The sequence below is a fragment of the Astyanax mexicanus genome, chromosome 6 (genome assembly GCF_023375975.1).
Source record: "Astyanax mexicanus isolate ESR-SI-001 chromosome 6, AstMex3_surface, whole genome shotgun sequence".
In the NCBI taxonomy this organism is placed as follows: domain Eukaryota; kingdom Metazoa; phylum Chordata; class Actinopteri; order Characiformes; family Acestrorhamphidae; genus Astyanax; species Astyanax mexicanus.
The window spans coordinates 27752322-27768775 of NC_064413.1; the positions used below are offsets into that span (position 1 = coordinate 27752322).

Sequence of the window (16454 nt, forward strand, 5' to 3'; positions counted from 1 at the left end):
TTAAGGAAATTGCATTGTCTTAAATTTTTTTTAATTTTAATTAAATTTTTATTAAAAGTTTTGTAGATAACAGATGCCCCGTCCACATCCACCCCACCATGCTCCGCCTACAACCACCCCACCATGCCCTGCCCACAACCACCCCACCATGCCCCGCTCACATCCACCCCACCATGCCCCGCCCACATCCACCCCACCCTGACCCGCCCACATATACCCCACCCTGACCCGCCCATATACACCCCGCCCACATACACCCCGCCCACATACACCTTACCACTTCCAGTTCACCTTACCCACAATAACTCTCATTTCTTGTAATTTTTCTTTTAATGCCTGATGCCATTTAAAAGGAATTCTTTTGTTTTTGTACTTTTGTACACAGACATAGATAGTAATAAATAATTCCTGAAATTATGAGTGGTGTTCTTAATGAGATCTAACTGTTCTAGTTAAACCACTTTGTAGTGATGCTTTATGACCTCATTATCAGTACAGTATAATGCATTAAATTCCTTGATTTGTGAAGATGCTTATTAGAATGAATCTTTCACTGTTTACTTTTAAAATTCTTTGAAGCTGCACTGATCCAAGGATTATTCTCATTCCTCCTTCATCTTTACTCAGCAAACCAGAAGAAAACAGCTTGCTTTTCAAATACTACAATAATAGTGAAAGTTTGGCACTGCGAACATAAAATTCTTTTTGTTTCTCTTCATGAATTCTAAATGGGTGTTGTAGGCGGAAGAGAAAAGGAAACAAATCTTGTTGTTCAAAACTCACCTGCACATGAACTCTCAGAGCAGCAGTGCAGTTTTCTTTTTTTTCCCCAGTAAAAACAATGCTTGTCTTGTCTTTGTTTGCAAAAGATCAAGAAGAAACCAGTACTGTCTTGCTCTGCTTTTTTATACACATTCACAGAATGCCTCACTTTTTTTATTTTATTTTATGACAGTTTTTTGGAATATAAAATGCGTCGCCTTTAAATTGACTCTTGCTTTTTGAGATTCATTCAGTTGCTGTAATTCACTGAGAGCAACACACATGCATGCACGCACACACACACACACACACACACACACACACAGAGACACACAGAGTGACATGCTCCCCATTTGGAATTCAAGCGGTCATGCACCTTGAAGTGTATTTGCGGTGCATTAATGGTAATTGCTCCTAAGTTTTCAAGCCGAGGTTTTAAAGAGCACAATTTAGTGCATTTCCAATACAGCTGTAATTGTGAGGGGAGAGCCTCACAGTTGATGGAAGAAGAAACACCATTTTTCCTAAAGCCACAGAGCAAAAGCTGTTGAAGTGCAGGTGTGTTTTTATATGTGTTTGCTGATTAATAGACCCTTTTTATGCCTGGAGTTTCTTATAGAATGATTTAACATGTTGAAAATGAAGCATTTCTGTTCTGTTTTGACATAATGTCCTCTGTTCTTTTCCAGTTCTCCTTTTATTTAGCTTTTATAAGACTTTTAACACTAAGGGTTGGTTTCCTGGACAGGGATTGTACCTAGTACTGGACTATCAACATTGTGAATGGAGGTACTTCTTTGAAAGAGAGATGTAGTATCTAGTTAAACCACCCGTTGCAGTTTATGGCTTTGATTAACTTGTGTCAGTTTGATAACATTTATCTATCTAGTTCAGGAATAAAAAGCTGCATTTTTGGATGTTACAACAAAGGTTTGCACTTTGTCATTGACATCTACTGAAAAGATGGGAATAATTAGTATTAAAGTGGGTGAATGTTTATTGGATGTTAAGCAGCTTGCTCTGTCTCTTTGGTGTTCCAAGATCCTGTTTACACCTACTCACTTTTATGTCTTAAGTATCAGGATTATACACAAATAAAAATCCCATTAAACCAATGTGAAAGGTTGTTTGAGGCACATCTAAGCATTTAAATGTGTTTACACTGCAGCAGTGTGAACACATTTGAAAACCGAATCACTCTTGGTGTGTTCAGGTGTTAAGTGTAAAAGCCCCTCCAGATACTAGTCATATGAAGGGACCAGGTCTAAATGGGGTCCTAGTTTACTGGTGGTAAATTCATGTTCCCTATGAAATATCCTTAAAATTTGGGGATTTTTGGGGGCATTACTGCTGCGTTTTTGCCTGTTTTTGGACTGTTACTTAAATAAATGAATAATGTCATTCTTGGTTTCATTAGTTTACATGTTTTTTTAAAGAGACCCATTATAGCCACTGCTGTGAAATCAGTTATACTTCTTGAGTGGAATTACTGTTACTACTTTTTCTATTAAATCAATGTCACAAACAGTATGAATGGTGAGAATTCAAATGTAGACAGGCAAGTATGTCCCGGGTGTAAAATCACTTCCTGTAATCAAAGACATTTGGTCCCTCTTATTGAGCCACTTATATCAACCTAACATACCCCTGAAAGAAGACCTTTAAGTTCAGGCTCTTTGATACAATATTTGTCATATAAATTTTATACTAAATTTGGCAAGCTGGCAAAATACATATGTTGGACAAAGCTCACACTGCACACTCTGTAGAGGAAGGACATGTACTTTAGAGTAGTATATGACTGATAAATAAGTTTCTAAAGGCTTCAGTTACCAAGCTTTAAAAAGGTTTTTTTTTTTAACAGATGTCTTTGCAGAACTCTAGGTCAGTATACTACAGAGACTTTTCATAAATATGGGTCCAGATTCCTTATGATCAAAACTGAGGAAACAGAAACAGGAAAAGCTCTTTAACCCTTTAATATCCTGTCCAAGAAAAAAGTAATATTGGATAATATATATATATATATATATATATATATATATATATATATATATATATATATATATATATATATATATATATATATTTATGTTTATATCCGTCGTACACACACTGGTTCTCTACGTTCTCAGTGCACTTAGTGTACACATTACCAAATACTGGCAGTTACATATTTCACCCAGGTCATTTAAATGGTCATCCCCCCATTGTAAGCATGTGTGCAATACCAATATTTACACTCAGCAAATTAAGTTCTAATTCAGAAATCCTTACAATCAAGATTAGATGTTTACAATAAAACAAGTTAATAGAAAGTTTCCACTCTCCAATCTATTATCACTAATATAAATATGACTGCATTTTACATTTCTTACATTCATTCATTCATTTACATTAAAATATACACTATACAAACTTGTCTTAAAACAAAAAATGTGATTAATCACAGAATATTGTTGTGATTAATCATATTCATTTTTTAAATCGATTAATATATATATATATATATATATACACCTCTATAAACAATTAGGATGACAAAACACACAAATACAGAATAAAAATAATAATAAAAAGTGTCCACTGTAGAAAATAACATAATTCCATTCATCAAAACCTCCAAACCCCTGAAACTATATGCTGACTTTGAGTTTTATAGTAGACTGTATCTTCCTTCCCTCAATTAAAAAACCCTATTCAAAATGCTTTGCCGTGCAAGACTACGCTTAATCCCTGTTTAGGAAACTGCCTCTATATGTTTCACTAAAAGCAATCAACACATTGAGTAATCTATGAAAAATGAAAAGGCAAACCACTGCAAGACTCTCTGCTGATTGGCTAAGCTAAGGTTGAGCTAAGTTCCACACCTTCTTTAATAAGTTATGGGGACTCTAGCATAAGATGTGCTCTAGCAAATGTTTAAGTAGAAGGTAAAGGGTTAAGAAGATCAGGAAGAGCTTCATTATGGAAAGAAATGCTCTCCTGAACCTGTAAACTCAGGCAAAAGCAGGCACATTACATTAAATATCATTTCAATGGGCCTTGCTTTCTTTCAGTCTGCAAATAGAGCTGGAACAATTTGCATTTTTTAAATACTCCTCTTATCTTTCTCTCTCTTTCTCTCTTTCATGCTGATGCTGCTGCACACAGGCCTCTCATTCTGCATGCGAGGTCTGGGTCTCTTATTAAAGCTCTTTTTGTGTGTGTAATAAAAACAACAAGCAGCAAAGAGCTGGTTTGTGATTTTTTTTGCAAGAGTCCTCTTTCCTGTTTTTAAAGAACCTAAGTGCCTTCATTTTGCTGTTTTTATTATTATTATTTTGATTTTTTTTTTTTTTTATACCTCCTTCACAGTCAACACTGGTGTGCCGCTCGCTCCTGAAATCTAATGGACAGCCAACAATACATCATCTCCAACAGAATTTAGTTTCCATGCCAACCGTGTTTTTTTCTGCGCCCCCTCATAAGTCGCACCATTAATTGGCTCGTCAGAGAGGACATAATGTTTTGATTGTATAAAAAACACTTACAGATAGTATTATAGTAAGGGAATGGAATCGGACGCATCGGTCGCTTTTCCTGCGCCCTTTTCTTTTTTTCTTTTCTTCATCGCTGATTTGAATAATCAGAGTAGCGCCAGCCTGGACATGTTCTCCTGCCTCTTTCTTTTTTTTCCTCTCTGTCTCTCAAATTAACACATGTTAATGATGTGAAACTTATTTGTTCATGCTTTCTCTCTCTCCCTTCCTGAGACCATTTGTAATAAAAAGGAAAGTATAAAAGACACAAATCTAATTTGGATTTCAACCATGCACATAAATGCCACATTTTACAAGCTGATATAAAACAAAAATGTGCTTTCCTGACCTACAGGCAGGCTTTAAGAACAAGCTGCAAGCTGAATATAATGCACTTGTTCAGGGTAGAGGTGAACGCAGTGAAAGAAGCTCAGATTTCAATAAACTGTGTTGAAACCTCAGGTTTAGCAGATGGAATAAAGGTAAAGTTCATTTTGTGTTAAGTGCAGTTTTTGAGTTATTCTGTGGTCAGGGCTCCTTATTTTACTTTATTTTAGTTCACTTTCTTTTGAAGGTAAAACAGTGCAACTCGGTTGTAGGACTGTGTGTTGGCAAGAATTTGACGATACAATACTTATACAGGGGTTGTGACTCAATATCGGGTAAAGCTGTAAACATTTTTCTCATTTAACATTTAAACTTAAGTTTTATGATGTTACCTTTAAGGCTCTGAGAAGTTCAGTGGGCTAAGCGCTGCCACTATGATCAGGAGATCGCCGATTCGAATCCTGTTCATGTAGCTTGCTCTCAGCTACCGGAGCCCCGAGAGAGAACAATTGGCCTTGCTCTCTCTGGGTGTGTAGATGGCGCTTTCTCCCCACATCACTCCGAAGGGTGATGTCCATACGCACGAGGCATCTGTGAGCTGATGTATCAGAACCGAGTCGCTGCACTTTCCTCCAAATGCGTTGTGATGCTACTCGGCAACGCTGCATCAGCATTAGATCGAAAAGAGGCAGAGTCTGACTTCACATGTGTCTGAGGAGGCATGAGCTAGTCTTCACCCTCCTGGTGTTGGAGCATCACTAGTGATAGAGGGAGTCCTAATGAGTGGGTTGGATAATTGGCTGTGTAAATTGGGTAGAAAATGGGGGAAAAATACAGTATTGCAAAACATACAATTATGGTACTGCAATATATCAGTGTTTTTTTTTTTAAACACACCTCTGAGGATCACTGGAGCTGGATTCTTGGCTATGGCACAATTGGCTAAGCTTTCTCAGGGTTGAGCTCGTTCGCAGTGTGATGCTGGTCAGCGTCTGTTAGCTGTTGTATCAGAGCTAAAGTGCTGTGCTTTCCTCTGTTAACTGCATATTGATACATCAGCTGTAGTTTAAAATGTGCTAGTCTTCACCCTTCCCACCCTCGGGATGTTTCTAGTGATGGGGGGCATTCGTATGAATGGAGATTAAGTAATTAGCCTTTCAAATAAAAAAAATAATGAAAGTAGCTAATGCTAACATCATATCCATGCTAGTAAACAAACACACAGGCACGACAGCAGTGCCGGATAAATCAGACCCTGTTGAGACAGCAAAATCAAAGTCACACTGTTCAGTTTCTGCTTTACTTCAGGACTTTTTACTTCAGATGTTTCAGGGTTGCATTTGATTATATGTTTACTTGTTTTGAATAATATTAAAGTGTTTTACTGTAGGATTATACTTAGTACTTACTTTTAGGGCGTTTTCACACCAGCACTATTTGGTCCGGTTAAAACAAACTCTGGTCCGTTTGTAACTTTAGTGCGGTTCGATTGAGCAGGTGTAAAAACAGTAATCGCACTCGGGTGCGGATCAAAAGAACCGGACCGGTACCAGCTAGAGGAGGTGGTCTCGGTCCGGTACCAAACGAACTCTGGAGCGGTTCGCTTTTGGTGAGAACGTGATCCGGTCTTAATCGGATCCAGCTATTAAATATAAGCCATTTATTTGAGCTAAACTGCTGATAAAGCAAGCACAGTTTAAACTGATATATTAGCCAGATAACGCTAATTACCACAGCTGTGAACAAACACTGTGTCCATGCTCGCGCCGTCTGCGCTGCATTCACTGCTCACAGCCGCGTGACTCTGTTTATTATGTATAAATCTGCGCTGCGCGTAGAAACTGTGTTTGAAAGTGCAGCGTTTCAGCGTTCAGTGTTAAAGCACAGATATTTGCACTGGAACACAAAATCTTCTCGCTGTATTTACTTTTTTCGTATATATATATAACGTACTCCCGTGTCAGACAGCTCTGACCAATCAGAGGACACTTGCGTGGTTTATTGATGCGCATTTTGGTGCGTTTACCTTTATGTGAAACCAGACCGAACAGAGCGAGAAAACGCTCCAAGTAAACGAACTCATTAACTGATTCGGACCAGAGAAACGAACTAGAGCTGTGAAAACGCCCTTAGTCAGTAAGTACTGTTAGTACAGGATCAGTGTTGTTAAAAAATAGAAATTAATCCAACCAAGAGTCTCTAGCATGTGCTTTGTCTTTTTTTCTGCTTGTGTTGGTGGTACAACTTTATTTTGCTTTTCTTCTTCAGTTTTATTGCTTTCAATGCTGCCAAAAGTTAGTTTGTAGTATTTCCACAGAAATGGCTGTGTACACATTTAAAGGGGCCCTTTAGTATAAGGTTTGAGTAGAACTCAAAGTGGCTTTAATACATGAGTAAGTTAGAGGTTTCTAATTAATTGGACTGTTAATACGTGTATACAAGACAGCTACCTGTTGTTTAAGATTGTAGATCATTCTTAATCTATCTCTCTTTCTCCTCTTTTGTCACAGATTGGTGAAAGACAGCATGTGTTGGTCACGGAGGAGTCATTCGATGCACAGTACTACGTCGCTCACAACAAATTCTATGAACAGGTGAGTCCATAATTGTTTTCTTTGTTTCTAAGAAGATGTTGCATCTAACAGATGGAATATCACAGTCTATTATCAAACTGGAAGACCATGATACATAACAGAAGCCATGCAAACATTTATTCAGTCAGTATTGAAAAGCTACAGTATATACAGTAGTCTCTATTTTCACTGCAGGCATCTCATTCTGAGATACTATTGGTCTTGCATGCACAGGTCTATTTGCAACATTTTCTATGTTTTTAGGTCAAGGAACTGTAAAGGCCATTTCAAAAGCTTTGGTGTGCATCTATTCAGGGAATCCATGATGATTTTGAGTTAAATCTTGGGTTATTATCTTACATCTTTTTAGTTTTTAGGTTTTTATTAGATCATTTTAATGAGTTTCCGTTATTTTCTAGGTCTTACATTTCTACATGTTTCATATGTAGAGATGCATGCATCACTGCACAGTTGAACAGTGTACCATCCCTCTTTCCACAGATAAACCTGTAAACTGTATTTTCACATGGGAATTGATTTTGGTTTGTGCTTGATTTGATTTGAGCGCTTGGTGTTTAAATCAATGATGTTTGGGAGATAAAATCTGGTGATCGGGGTTTCAAACCAAACCTCCTCAGCCCTCTGAGGAAGTAGAGATGCTGTTGGGTTTTCTTCACCATGTTCTGTCCATGTAAGTTCCTGACTGATGTGGACACCAAGGAACTTGAAGCTGCTGGCCCTCTACACTGCACTTTCATTGATAGGGGTGCTTCCTGAAGTCCACATGATGTTTGTTTGCTAAATTTAAAGTTGAGAGTTGGATGCAAGTGTGCATGTGTTTTGGGATCAAAACTGATCAGCTGATCAGTGTTTTGACAAAGTAAGACAAATTTATTTTAAGAAATTTGGTCAAAAACAGCAAAAAAAGATGAGATATGATAGGAAGAACCTGACCATGCTTGTCTGTAAAGCAGCCTTTCATACATCTTCAAATAAATCAACTTATCCATGATTGCAATCATCAGATACATGTTTGAAGTTGAGGTGTTTAAAGGAGGAGACGGAGAAAACAGTTTTGCAGTCTCGTCTCCAGGCTTTAAACTTTGTAAAATCTCTCTCTCTCTCTCTCTCTCTCTCTCTCTCTCTCTCTCTCTCTCTCTCTCTCTCTCTCTCTCTCTCTCTCTCACTCTCTCTCTCTCATATACTGCCTCTGTAATTTAGGCTTTAGATCTATTGGTATTTTTTTTTTCCTCACTTTTTAAAATTTTGTAAATGCACACACAACAAAGCAAATGTATCGATGTTAATAAAATGAGACAAATTACTGTTATTAACATATCAGAATTAAATCATTTTGATTTTTTCTATCCTTCACAAGCATTAAAGTGTCAACTGACTGATGTAAAATCTATAAACTACACCAAAATTCTATTTTCAAAATTATAATTTTCTGAAGTTTAAAAGCCTTAAGCCAAAAATCCACACATTAGCAACAACACCACACAATTTGTTTTTTTATAATTTTTTGTATTTTTTTTATGTGATATGACATGAAATGCAGGAATTAGTCAATTAAATTAGATTACACTACCTCTACATCTTCAACACGCTGTTATGACACTTGGTGTGCAACAACCTTTATGTTAACCTTCACAAGTGTGTCTACATTTCATATTAATATATAATTAATCTCTAATAGCGTTGTTGATGTCTGGCGTGTGTTCATGTGTGTTTTGCTGTGACCGCCCGTGTGCAGGTAGTCGGATGAAGGGAAGACCTCTTGGACGAGTGTCATCGTGACTGAGCGTGCGGGGCTTCTGCTCTGAAGGGGTTGGTGGGGTCATGCATCCAGCCAGCCATCATTGATCGTTCTATTATGGGAGCTAACAAAAGCCCATCTCCAGAGCCATCGATTGAAGAGAGCATGGGCACTCTAATCTAGGATGCAAGCTGTCACGTTTGCTTTTTCGCTCTGTCCTCTCATCCCTTTCTCCCCCCTTTTTCCTCAACCTTGATCCCTGATCCTGCCATTCAAAGTGGCGATGTTCTCCAGGGTCTTTTGGATGTGACTGTCCATGAAGGAGATGAAGATGGTTTTCTTTGTTGCCGTCTGTCTCGAAGTGACTCATTAAAGGATCACTGGATGTGGTCTGATGCTTCTACCTCTGCGCTGCGAATACAAGTGATGCTGGTCACTGGCCAAGGTCGTGTGATTGTTGTGGATTATTGGAACAACACAGACAAATGTGTATCTAGTGCAGTACTGCATAATTTAGGTCTTTTTCATGGCTTGATAGTACAGTGCAGTTTGTGAAAAACCTTTACATTATATGTTTTACACTGACATGGTGTTGTCTGTTATTGACTAGCTTTGTGTCCCATGACTTATGGCATATTCCACTGAAGCTAAGAACACTGTGATCTCTGATCTGTGGAGTATGAACGTGGATGTAACGGTTTCTGCTACAATTGCATGTCCGTTTGCATGGACAATTCAAGCCAGATTCTGCCAGTCATGATCATTATCACCTACTGCGCTGTCCACTGCGGGTGGTAATGTTTTGTATGGAAAATTCCATGTTTCACTGATGTGCAAGGAATGTTTAATGCCCACACAACTTCAGAAATGGAATGTCTCACTCTCTTATCACAAAACAACACCTCACAACAACAAATACAGGTGTATGCGTTCCCTAGCTGTCCCCTGAGATAAAAGAGATCACGGTTACCGGATTTGTTTCACACTTATCAGGTTGCTAAGGACAGTGAATAGAATTTCTAGTGGTTCTTAGAAACGCTAATTGGCGGATGCAGATCTTAGCATAAATTCTTTCCCATTCATGACAAGAGAAAACAAAGGTTCCTTCCATTTTTCCTTCAGTGACCTGGGACTCGTACAGACAACAAAAGCTATTTCAAGTGTAACGCTTTATAGATCCAAACCACACAGGCTATTTAACCCAATTCTCCCCGTTAGCCTATTGCAATCAGTCTTCTGAGAGCCAAGGGTTTCACAAGGCCACCAGTGGCCCTGAAGTCTTCATTAAGCAGCCATGTAGTACAGTATCTATTAAAACGAGGAGATTGCATGTTGATCATTTACCACTTAAGCATATCTACAGCTCTGGTAACAAAATGAGACCATTTAAAAATGATGAGTTTCTATGATTTTACCAAATCGAAATGAAAACCTCTGGAATATAATTAAGAGGAAGATGGATGATCACAAGCCATCAAACCAAACTGAACTGCTTGAATTTTTGCACCAGGAGTGGCATAAAGTTATCCAAAAGCAGTGTGTAAGACTGGTGGAGAGAACATGCCAAGATGCATGAAAACTGTGATTAAAAACCAGGGTTATTACACAAACTTTATGAATATGAACTTGTTTTCTTTGCATTATTTGAGGTCTGAAAGCTCTGCATCTTTTTTGTTATTATTTCAGCCATTTCTCATTTCCTGCAAATAAATGATCTAAATGACAATATTTGTTCTTTGGAATTTGGGAGAAATGTTGTCTGTAGTTTATAGAATAAAACAACAATGTTCATTTTACTCAAACATATACCTATAAATAGCAAAATCAGAGAAACTGATTCAGAAACCGAAGTGGTCTCTTATTTTTTGTCCAGCAGCAGATGCATGAACATGTTTACTGCATGGCTTGAATGGTTAGCAGGAAGAAAATGTATAGTATATGTATGTTTTAAAGGTGTGAGCATAGACGCAGTGTCCACGAGAACACTGTGGTAAAGAGAGTGTAATGGCTCGTAATGTGGGGTTGAAGCTACCAGCCTGTTTTTTATTGAGCTGTATTGATCTGGACCCTCTCATATAACTCTGGGCATGTGTAGATCGATAGAGAAGTTTCTGTGGAGCTCTCTCATGCACACAGGATGTGTTAAAGAACATGTTGAGCCTCAGGTGATGGCTCAAAACTACTGGCCTACAGATGATTTGTGAACCTTGCTCATTCTGTTGGGAAGCAGACAGTTATTTTATTTCTTTTTTTTTTAAGCAATAGCCTAAGTAATAGCCTGATACTGCTCAACAAATAGCAATACACTAAAAGGCATTATGTGGTGTGGTTTGTTGTGGTATAAACTTTCTCCAATGCAGAGAAAGATAGTACCTTTTTCCGGTTTCATTAATTATATTATTATTAATAGCAGTCCTGAGATTCAGACTTGTAATCTTCTTCTTGTTTAAATCCCTAAACAGGTCCTGGTTCCCAAGAATCCTGGTTTTAAAGGGAAGATGATCGAGGTGGACATCTACGAGTCCGGGAAGCACTTCATGCGGGGTCGCCCTGTGGTGGATGCTAAAGTCGTCACACCCTCCATCACCCAACCCCTGCAGAGAGGGGAAGTGTCTGGTCTTTCTCAGGTCAGTCTCATCCTCACTTTTTTTCAGAACAGTTACAGTCAGACCAGTTGATGGGTGGCAGGTTACTGTCACCCATTAAACAATAGAAGAAGAAAAAAGAACTAGTGTTGGGCCAAAACCACTTCATATGCATGAGCTTCACAAAGCTTTGTGTGCAAAAGTAACTGTAGATTAATCCATCTTTGTAGAAAGAAAAGAAATCAGAGAACAATCTGTTACACACATCCTTCTGCAAGATGCTTGTATGCATTTTAATGGAATCGGATTCAAACTTAAGCTCAGTGTCGGGTATAGGGATATGCAGCCCTCGCAGGTGATGAAAGTTTGACGTTGTAAAGTTCAGTAGTGTGCTCACAAAAATGTATAGGCTTTAAGGTCTCATTCCATCGTTTTTCATTAATTAAAAAAATTCTAGTTGTAGTCTCTATGTGAGCCATTTTTGTGAAAAATGTGCTCCGGTGATCCGGTATAACGCTGCTTCAGTGCCATGGAGGAGTGTGCGTGGGAAACGATAGGATTTCAGCCCTTGCTCATGAATATTCATACATGAAAATATATCGCCTCTGATTGGCTAACAGCACAGCAAAGCTTCTTTACAATCTAATATGTTACTTTACAACATGTGTAATGCCCTGTTAAGTGGGGGTGGGCAATATTATATCAATTACAATATATTGTGACACAGAAATATCATGATATTAAAAATCCATATTGTGATAATAGGGCTGTTCTGTCTTAAAAGTAGTCTATTATTTACTGTGAAGCTTTAGGTGTATTTATTGTATAATTGTTTTAGTTTGCAGCTTATATACATGCACTAAATATTCTGCAATATTATTTGCTGCATTATATTATTTTATGCTATATTATTTATTTTGCCACATTGTGATTATACTGTTATACCATTATACTATATTCCTGAAATGAACGAATTATTTTAGTTTTCCTATATCACCAAGTATATCGTTATTGCAAAAACACCCTAGAATATCGTGATATTATTTTAGAGCCATATCGCCCACAACTACTGCTAAGTGCAGTTCTGCCACTGACCAAGTCTTACAGTCTCTGTAAAATGCCAAATCCACCGGAGATCCCATGTAAACCTATAGTTACTCACAGAGGTGGGTAGTCCAGGTCCAGAAAGTAAAAATCCACCCCAGGGTTGGCTGAGCTGCAGCAGAGCCGCCCAGGCAGTTGGAAGTGAATTTTTGGGAGTGGATTTTTACTTTTAGGTAGAGTAAACAATTTCAAAAAACTGTTCCAAACATACACCTACCTGCGCGAGGCCATGAATACTAATTCACGGGTTGACGTAGACACGGGAGCTTTTCCTGATTGACTCGATTTTCAGAACATTTTCTTTTAATATCTACTGCAGACAGTGAAGGTTGAGGAAGGGTTTTATGTGCAGCATCCAGATATAACTCGGAAAGACCTACTGTGTTTCACAAGAACAAGAAAAAGTGGATTTTAGCAGGAAGGGCACCTTTAATGTCTTAAACAGCTCATATGTCAGATTGGCTGTCACATCACAAGACAGAAATAAAAAAAATAACTAATTATTGAATGTTATTTTTTATTACATAAGTGGAAAATAAATAGTAAGTATTACAGTATTCCGACAAGTAGTGTAAATACAGTCTTGTATATGGGTCAAGTTGTGTACTTGCATTGCTAGTGAAACGATTTCTAAGCCAACTTACCTTTTAACAGCAGGACATTTCAGGACTCAACACAACACACTGCAGATAATAGAGCACTCAGCCGGTTGAATACTGTCTCAGCACAGCCAGATGTTTACTGAGAAACCAAAAGCTTAGTGCAGTTTTGCAGACTGTGTTCTAGAGCAGATCTATTGCTGTTTGTCTAAAAAACTTTATCTAAGTAGAAAAATAGGACTGAGATTTATCAGCTTTTCATCAAAATTCTTGGCGAGTGTCTGTCTGTGAGCACGCCATGTCTGTTCAAGTGTATATAAAACACTGTGGAGTAAACTGACAGTTTTTATGTTAACAAAAAATGCATTTAATAGGCTCTGAAAAGCCAAAATATTTCTGTGGTCAGTGGCTAAAGTGACATGAATCTAGATAGAAGATGAAGTAGACAGAAGTGTAATTCAGAGTTCTTTTACAGTTGAACTCTGCTTTTTCATGACTGTATGTAAACCTGTTATCACTTTTTCCTATCTTCTTATCCGTATCTCAGTTCCAACCAGTGACCTCTGATCTTAACACTCAAACAAAGCAGAAACACAGGCGCTTTATTTTGTAGGGTTGAGATTTGGTATCTGCACAGTTTGGATATTTGATATAGAGTAAGAGATGCTATAGTAATTGCTGACAAATAAATGTTTTACAACACTGTATGACTTACTTTAATGTATAAAAACAGAAAAATATATTTCTTTGCACAGCCGAATGCTGTGCCAGCCATTTAAAGTAATAGGTTTTTTTTATTGTATATTAAACATTTGTGTTGTAAAGTCTGTTGTACAAACATGCAGGAGGAAGACTTTAATTTAGATCAAATTTAACAATTTAATTGTTTATTATTATTTTTTTTGTCATATTTGTCATCAGCCTAGGTCTATATATATATATATATATATATATATATATATATATATATATATATATATACACACACACAAATCTGGCCTTTGCATGGTGAACAACTTGTAAGACGGGCAAAAACGACCCCCTGGGTTGACCAAACTAGTGGCAGTTGGGATGAGGACAGCAGCAACTAGCTCACTGTTCCCTCACTGATTCTGCATTTGGAGAAGCTGGAGAGCGCTGACCATGCATGTGTGATGGAGGATCTCCAGCAGGACTAACAGCATGCTCAAGATAATGTTTCTCTCTCTCTCTTTCTCTCACTCTCTCCCTCCGTCTCTCTCTTTCTCATGCCAGAACCAGCCATAAAAGCTGATGGAGTGTGAAATTAAAATGTGTATCACATTTCGGTGTCCTCACTGCTGTCTCCTCAGCACAGATGTGTGTGTGTGTGGACATTTGTGTATAAAAAAATACACGGCAGCCCCAGATTACCAAAGGAATGACAAAAAGTGACAGTTAAGCCAGCCATGTAATTCCCAAATTACTTATGGAGGACAGCCTCCACCTCACCTTGATTTCCTTCTCATTTTGTGGTGTTTGTGTTCATGTTATGTGCAGAAAATCCATCTTTTTACCCTTTTTCTAAAGCATCGATTGGTCACTTGAAAGTACTCAGCCATGCCTTAAGTCATGGGATAGTATTACCCCAGGAGAGAGCTTGGAAACGGCCACACCTGTATAAGCTGTGAGGAGTTATCTTGTGATGAGTGAGGTTGAAAACAAGCCATAAATTATCGGAGATTGATTGAGGCCTAGAAGTGTGTGTAGGACGAATTGAACATTCTAATTCCAAAGTTGTGCAGGCATATAACATTCCTCGACCTACAGTGTCGTTTGTGTGTGTGTGTGTGTGTGTTGTGGAATGGAAATCCATATTTGAAGGCATTACCACCCACAGTGGACAGTGCAATGAGTGATAATGATGTTAAAGAACTGCATAAACCAATTAACTTTCTAATAAACCACCATAAATTCAATTCACTGTTTTTAGCAACCTAGCAAGTGTGAAATAAACTCGATTAACATGATCCCTGTTACCTCAGGGCACATCTTGAGAATTCCCACACCTGTAAAAGTTGTGAGGTGTTATCATGTGAGTAAAACAGTGGAGTGAAGGCAAAGTGAATTATCTGTTTGAGTTTAGGCAAGGTCTGATAGTGGGTGTCAGACATGAACATGACGTTACATTTACAATGTGAATGTAATGTAGATTAGGAAAATTATGTACGCCTGCACAACTGCAGGCGTACATAATTTTCCTAATCTACAGGGTAGTGTGTTCCGGACATACATTATTGAAGGTATTACCACCCACAGTGGACAGTGCAGTGGATGCTAATGATTGTGATTGGCAGCATCTGACCAGAATTGCCCATGCGAAAAAGGCAAAAGATTCAGACACACATCGTCACATCCACAGTCAATGCAGGAAAACCCTGGTGAAAAAAAAACAGATTTATGAAAATATATTAAAAATATATTAATATTATGCTTTCATCAAATGGTTGAAAGTAAACTTTGATTATACTTTTTAAAAAGTACAGTATAGTGTATTTAAAAAAAGGCTACTATAAAGTACACTTTTAGTTGAATGTAATTCAATATACTTCTAAAATACTTATTTGCAAAGTGTGTTAAAAACAATACTGTTACAGTACTTCACTTACATGTATTATGTAACTTTTTAGAAAGTAAATTAAATTACTACATTGGTAAAATGTTTTCAAAATATATTTAGGTATTACATTAATATAACACCTACAATTTTAATATTAGTATTAGTATTTTAATGCTCTGTATTTATAATTTGGGAATATATAAATCTATAGGATACATTGATAAATAACATTTAAATGTCAAATAAAAAATGTAAAGTAAATTTGCTAAAAATTGCTGTACAGTATATGCAAATATATTTTTATACCCAACGAAGTATACTAGAAGTGTGCTATTTACAAAAGACAGGAACATGAAGCATATTTGTGCTCAAATGTAAATATATTTAACATCAATTCTTAGTCATTTTTTTTTATATACTCAGTGTATAATAGTGAGACAGTTGTAATACTCATTAAATGTATTATAAATTTACTGTTAGCATATTTAAAATATGATATGGGGTTACATACAGTACATGAAGTAGTATGTTTAAATGTCACTTAAGTATTTATAAATAGTTCCGTTTTAGTACAGTTAAAGTATAATAAGTACAAAAAAAAAGTTGGTCTATTTCAGCACTCTTTAAATATACTGATTAATAATGT

At 37.3% G+C, this 16454-nt stretch overlaps 1 protein-coding gene across 2 annotated transcripts in view; it reads left to right on the plus strand.

The window, feature by feature from the left end:
- Nucleotides 1-16454, plus strand: part of cdkal1 (CDK5 regulatory subunit associated protein 1-like 1) — a 472290-nt gene that overhangs the window by 440934 nt on the left and 14902 nt on the right. For both annotated transcript variants that reach the window (XM_022673769.2, XM_022673768.2), the window contains exons 13-14: nucleotides 7121-7204; nucleotides 11405-11569. In XM_022673769.2, the coding sequence (XP_022529490.2) occupies nucleotides 7121-7204; nucleotides 11405-11569 (249 nt within the window). The remainder of the gene's footprint in view (nucleotides 1-7120; nucleotides 7205-11404; nucleotides 11570-16454) is intronic.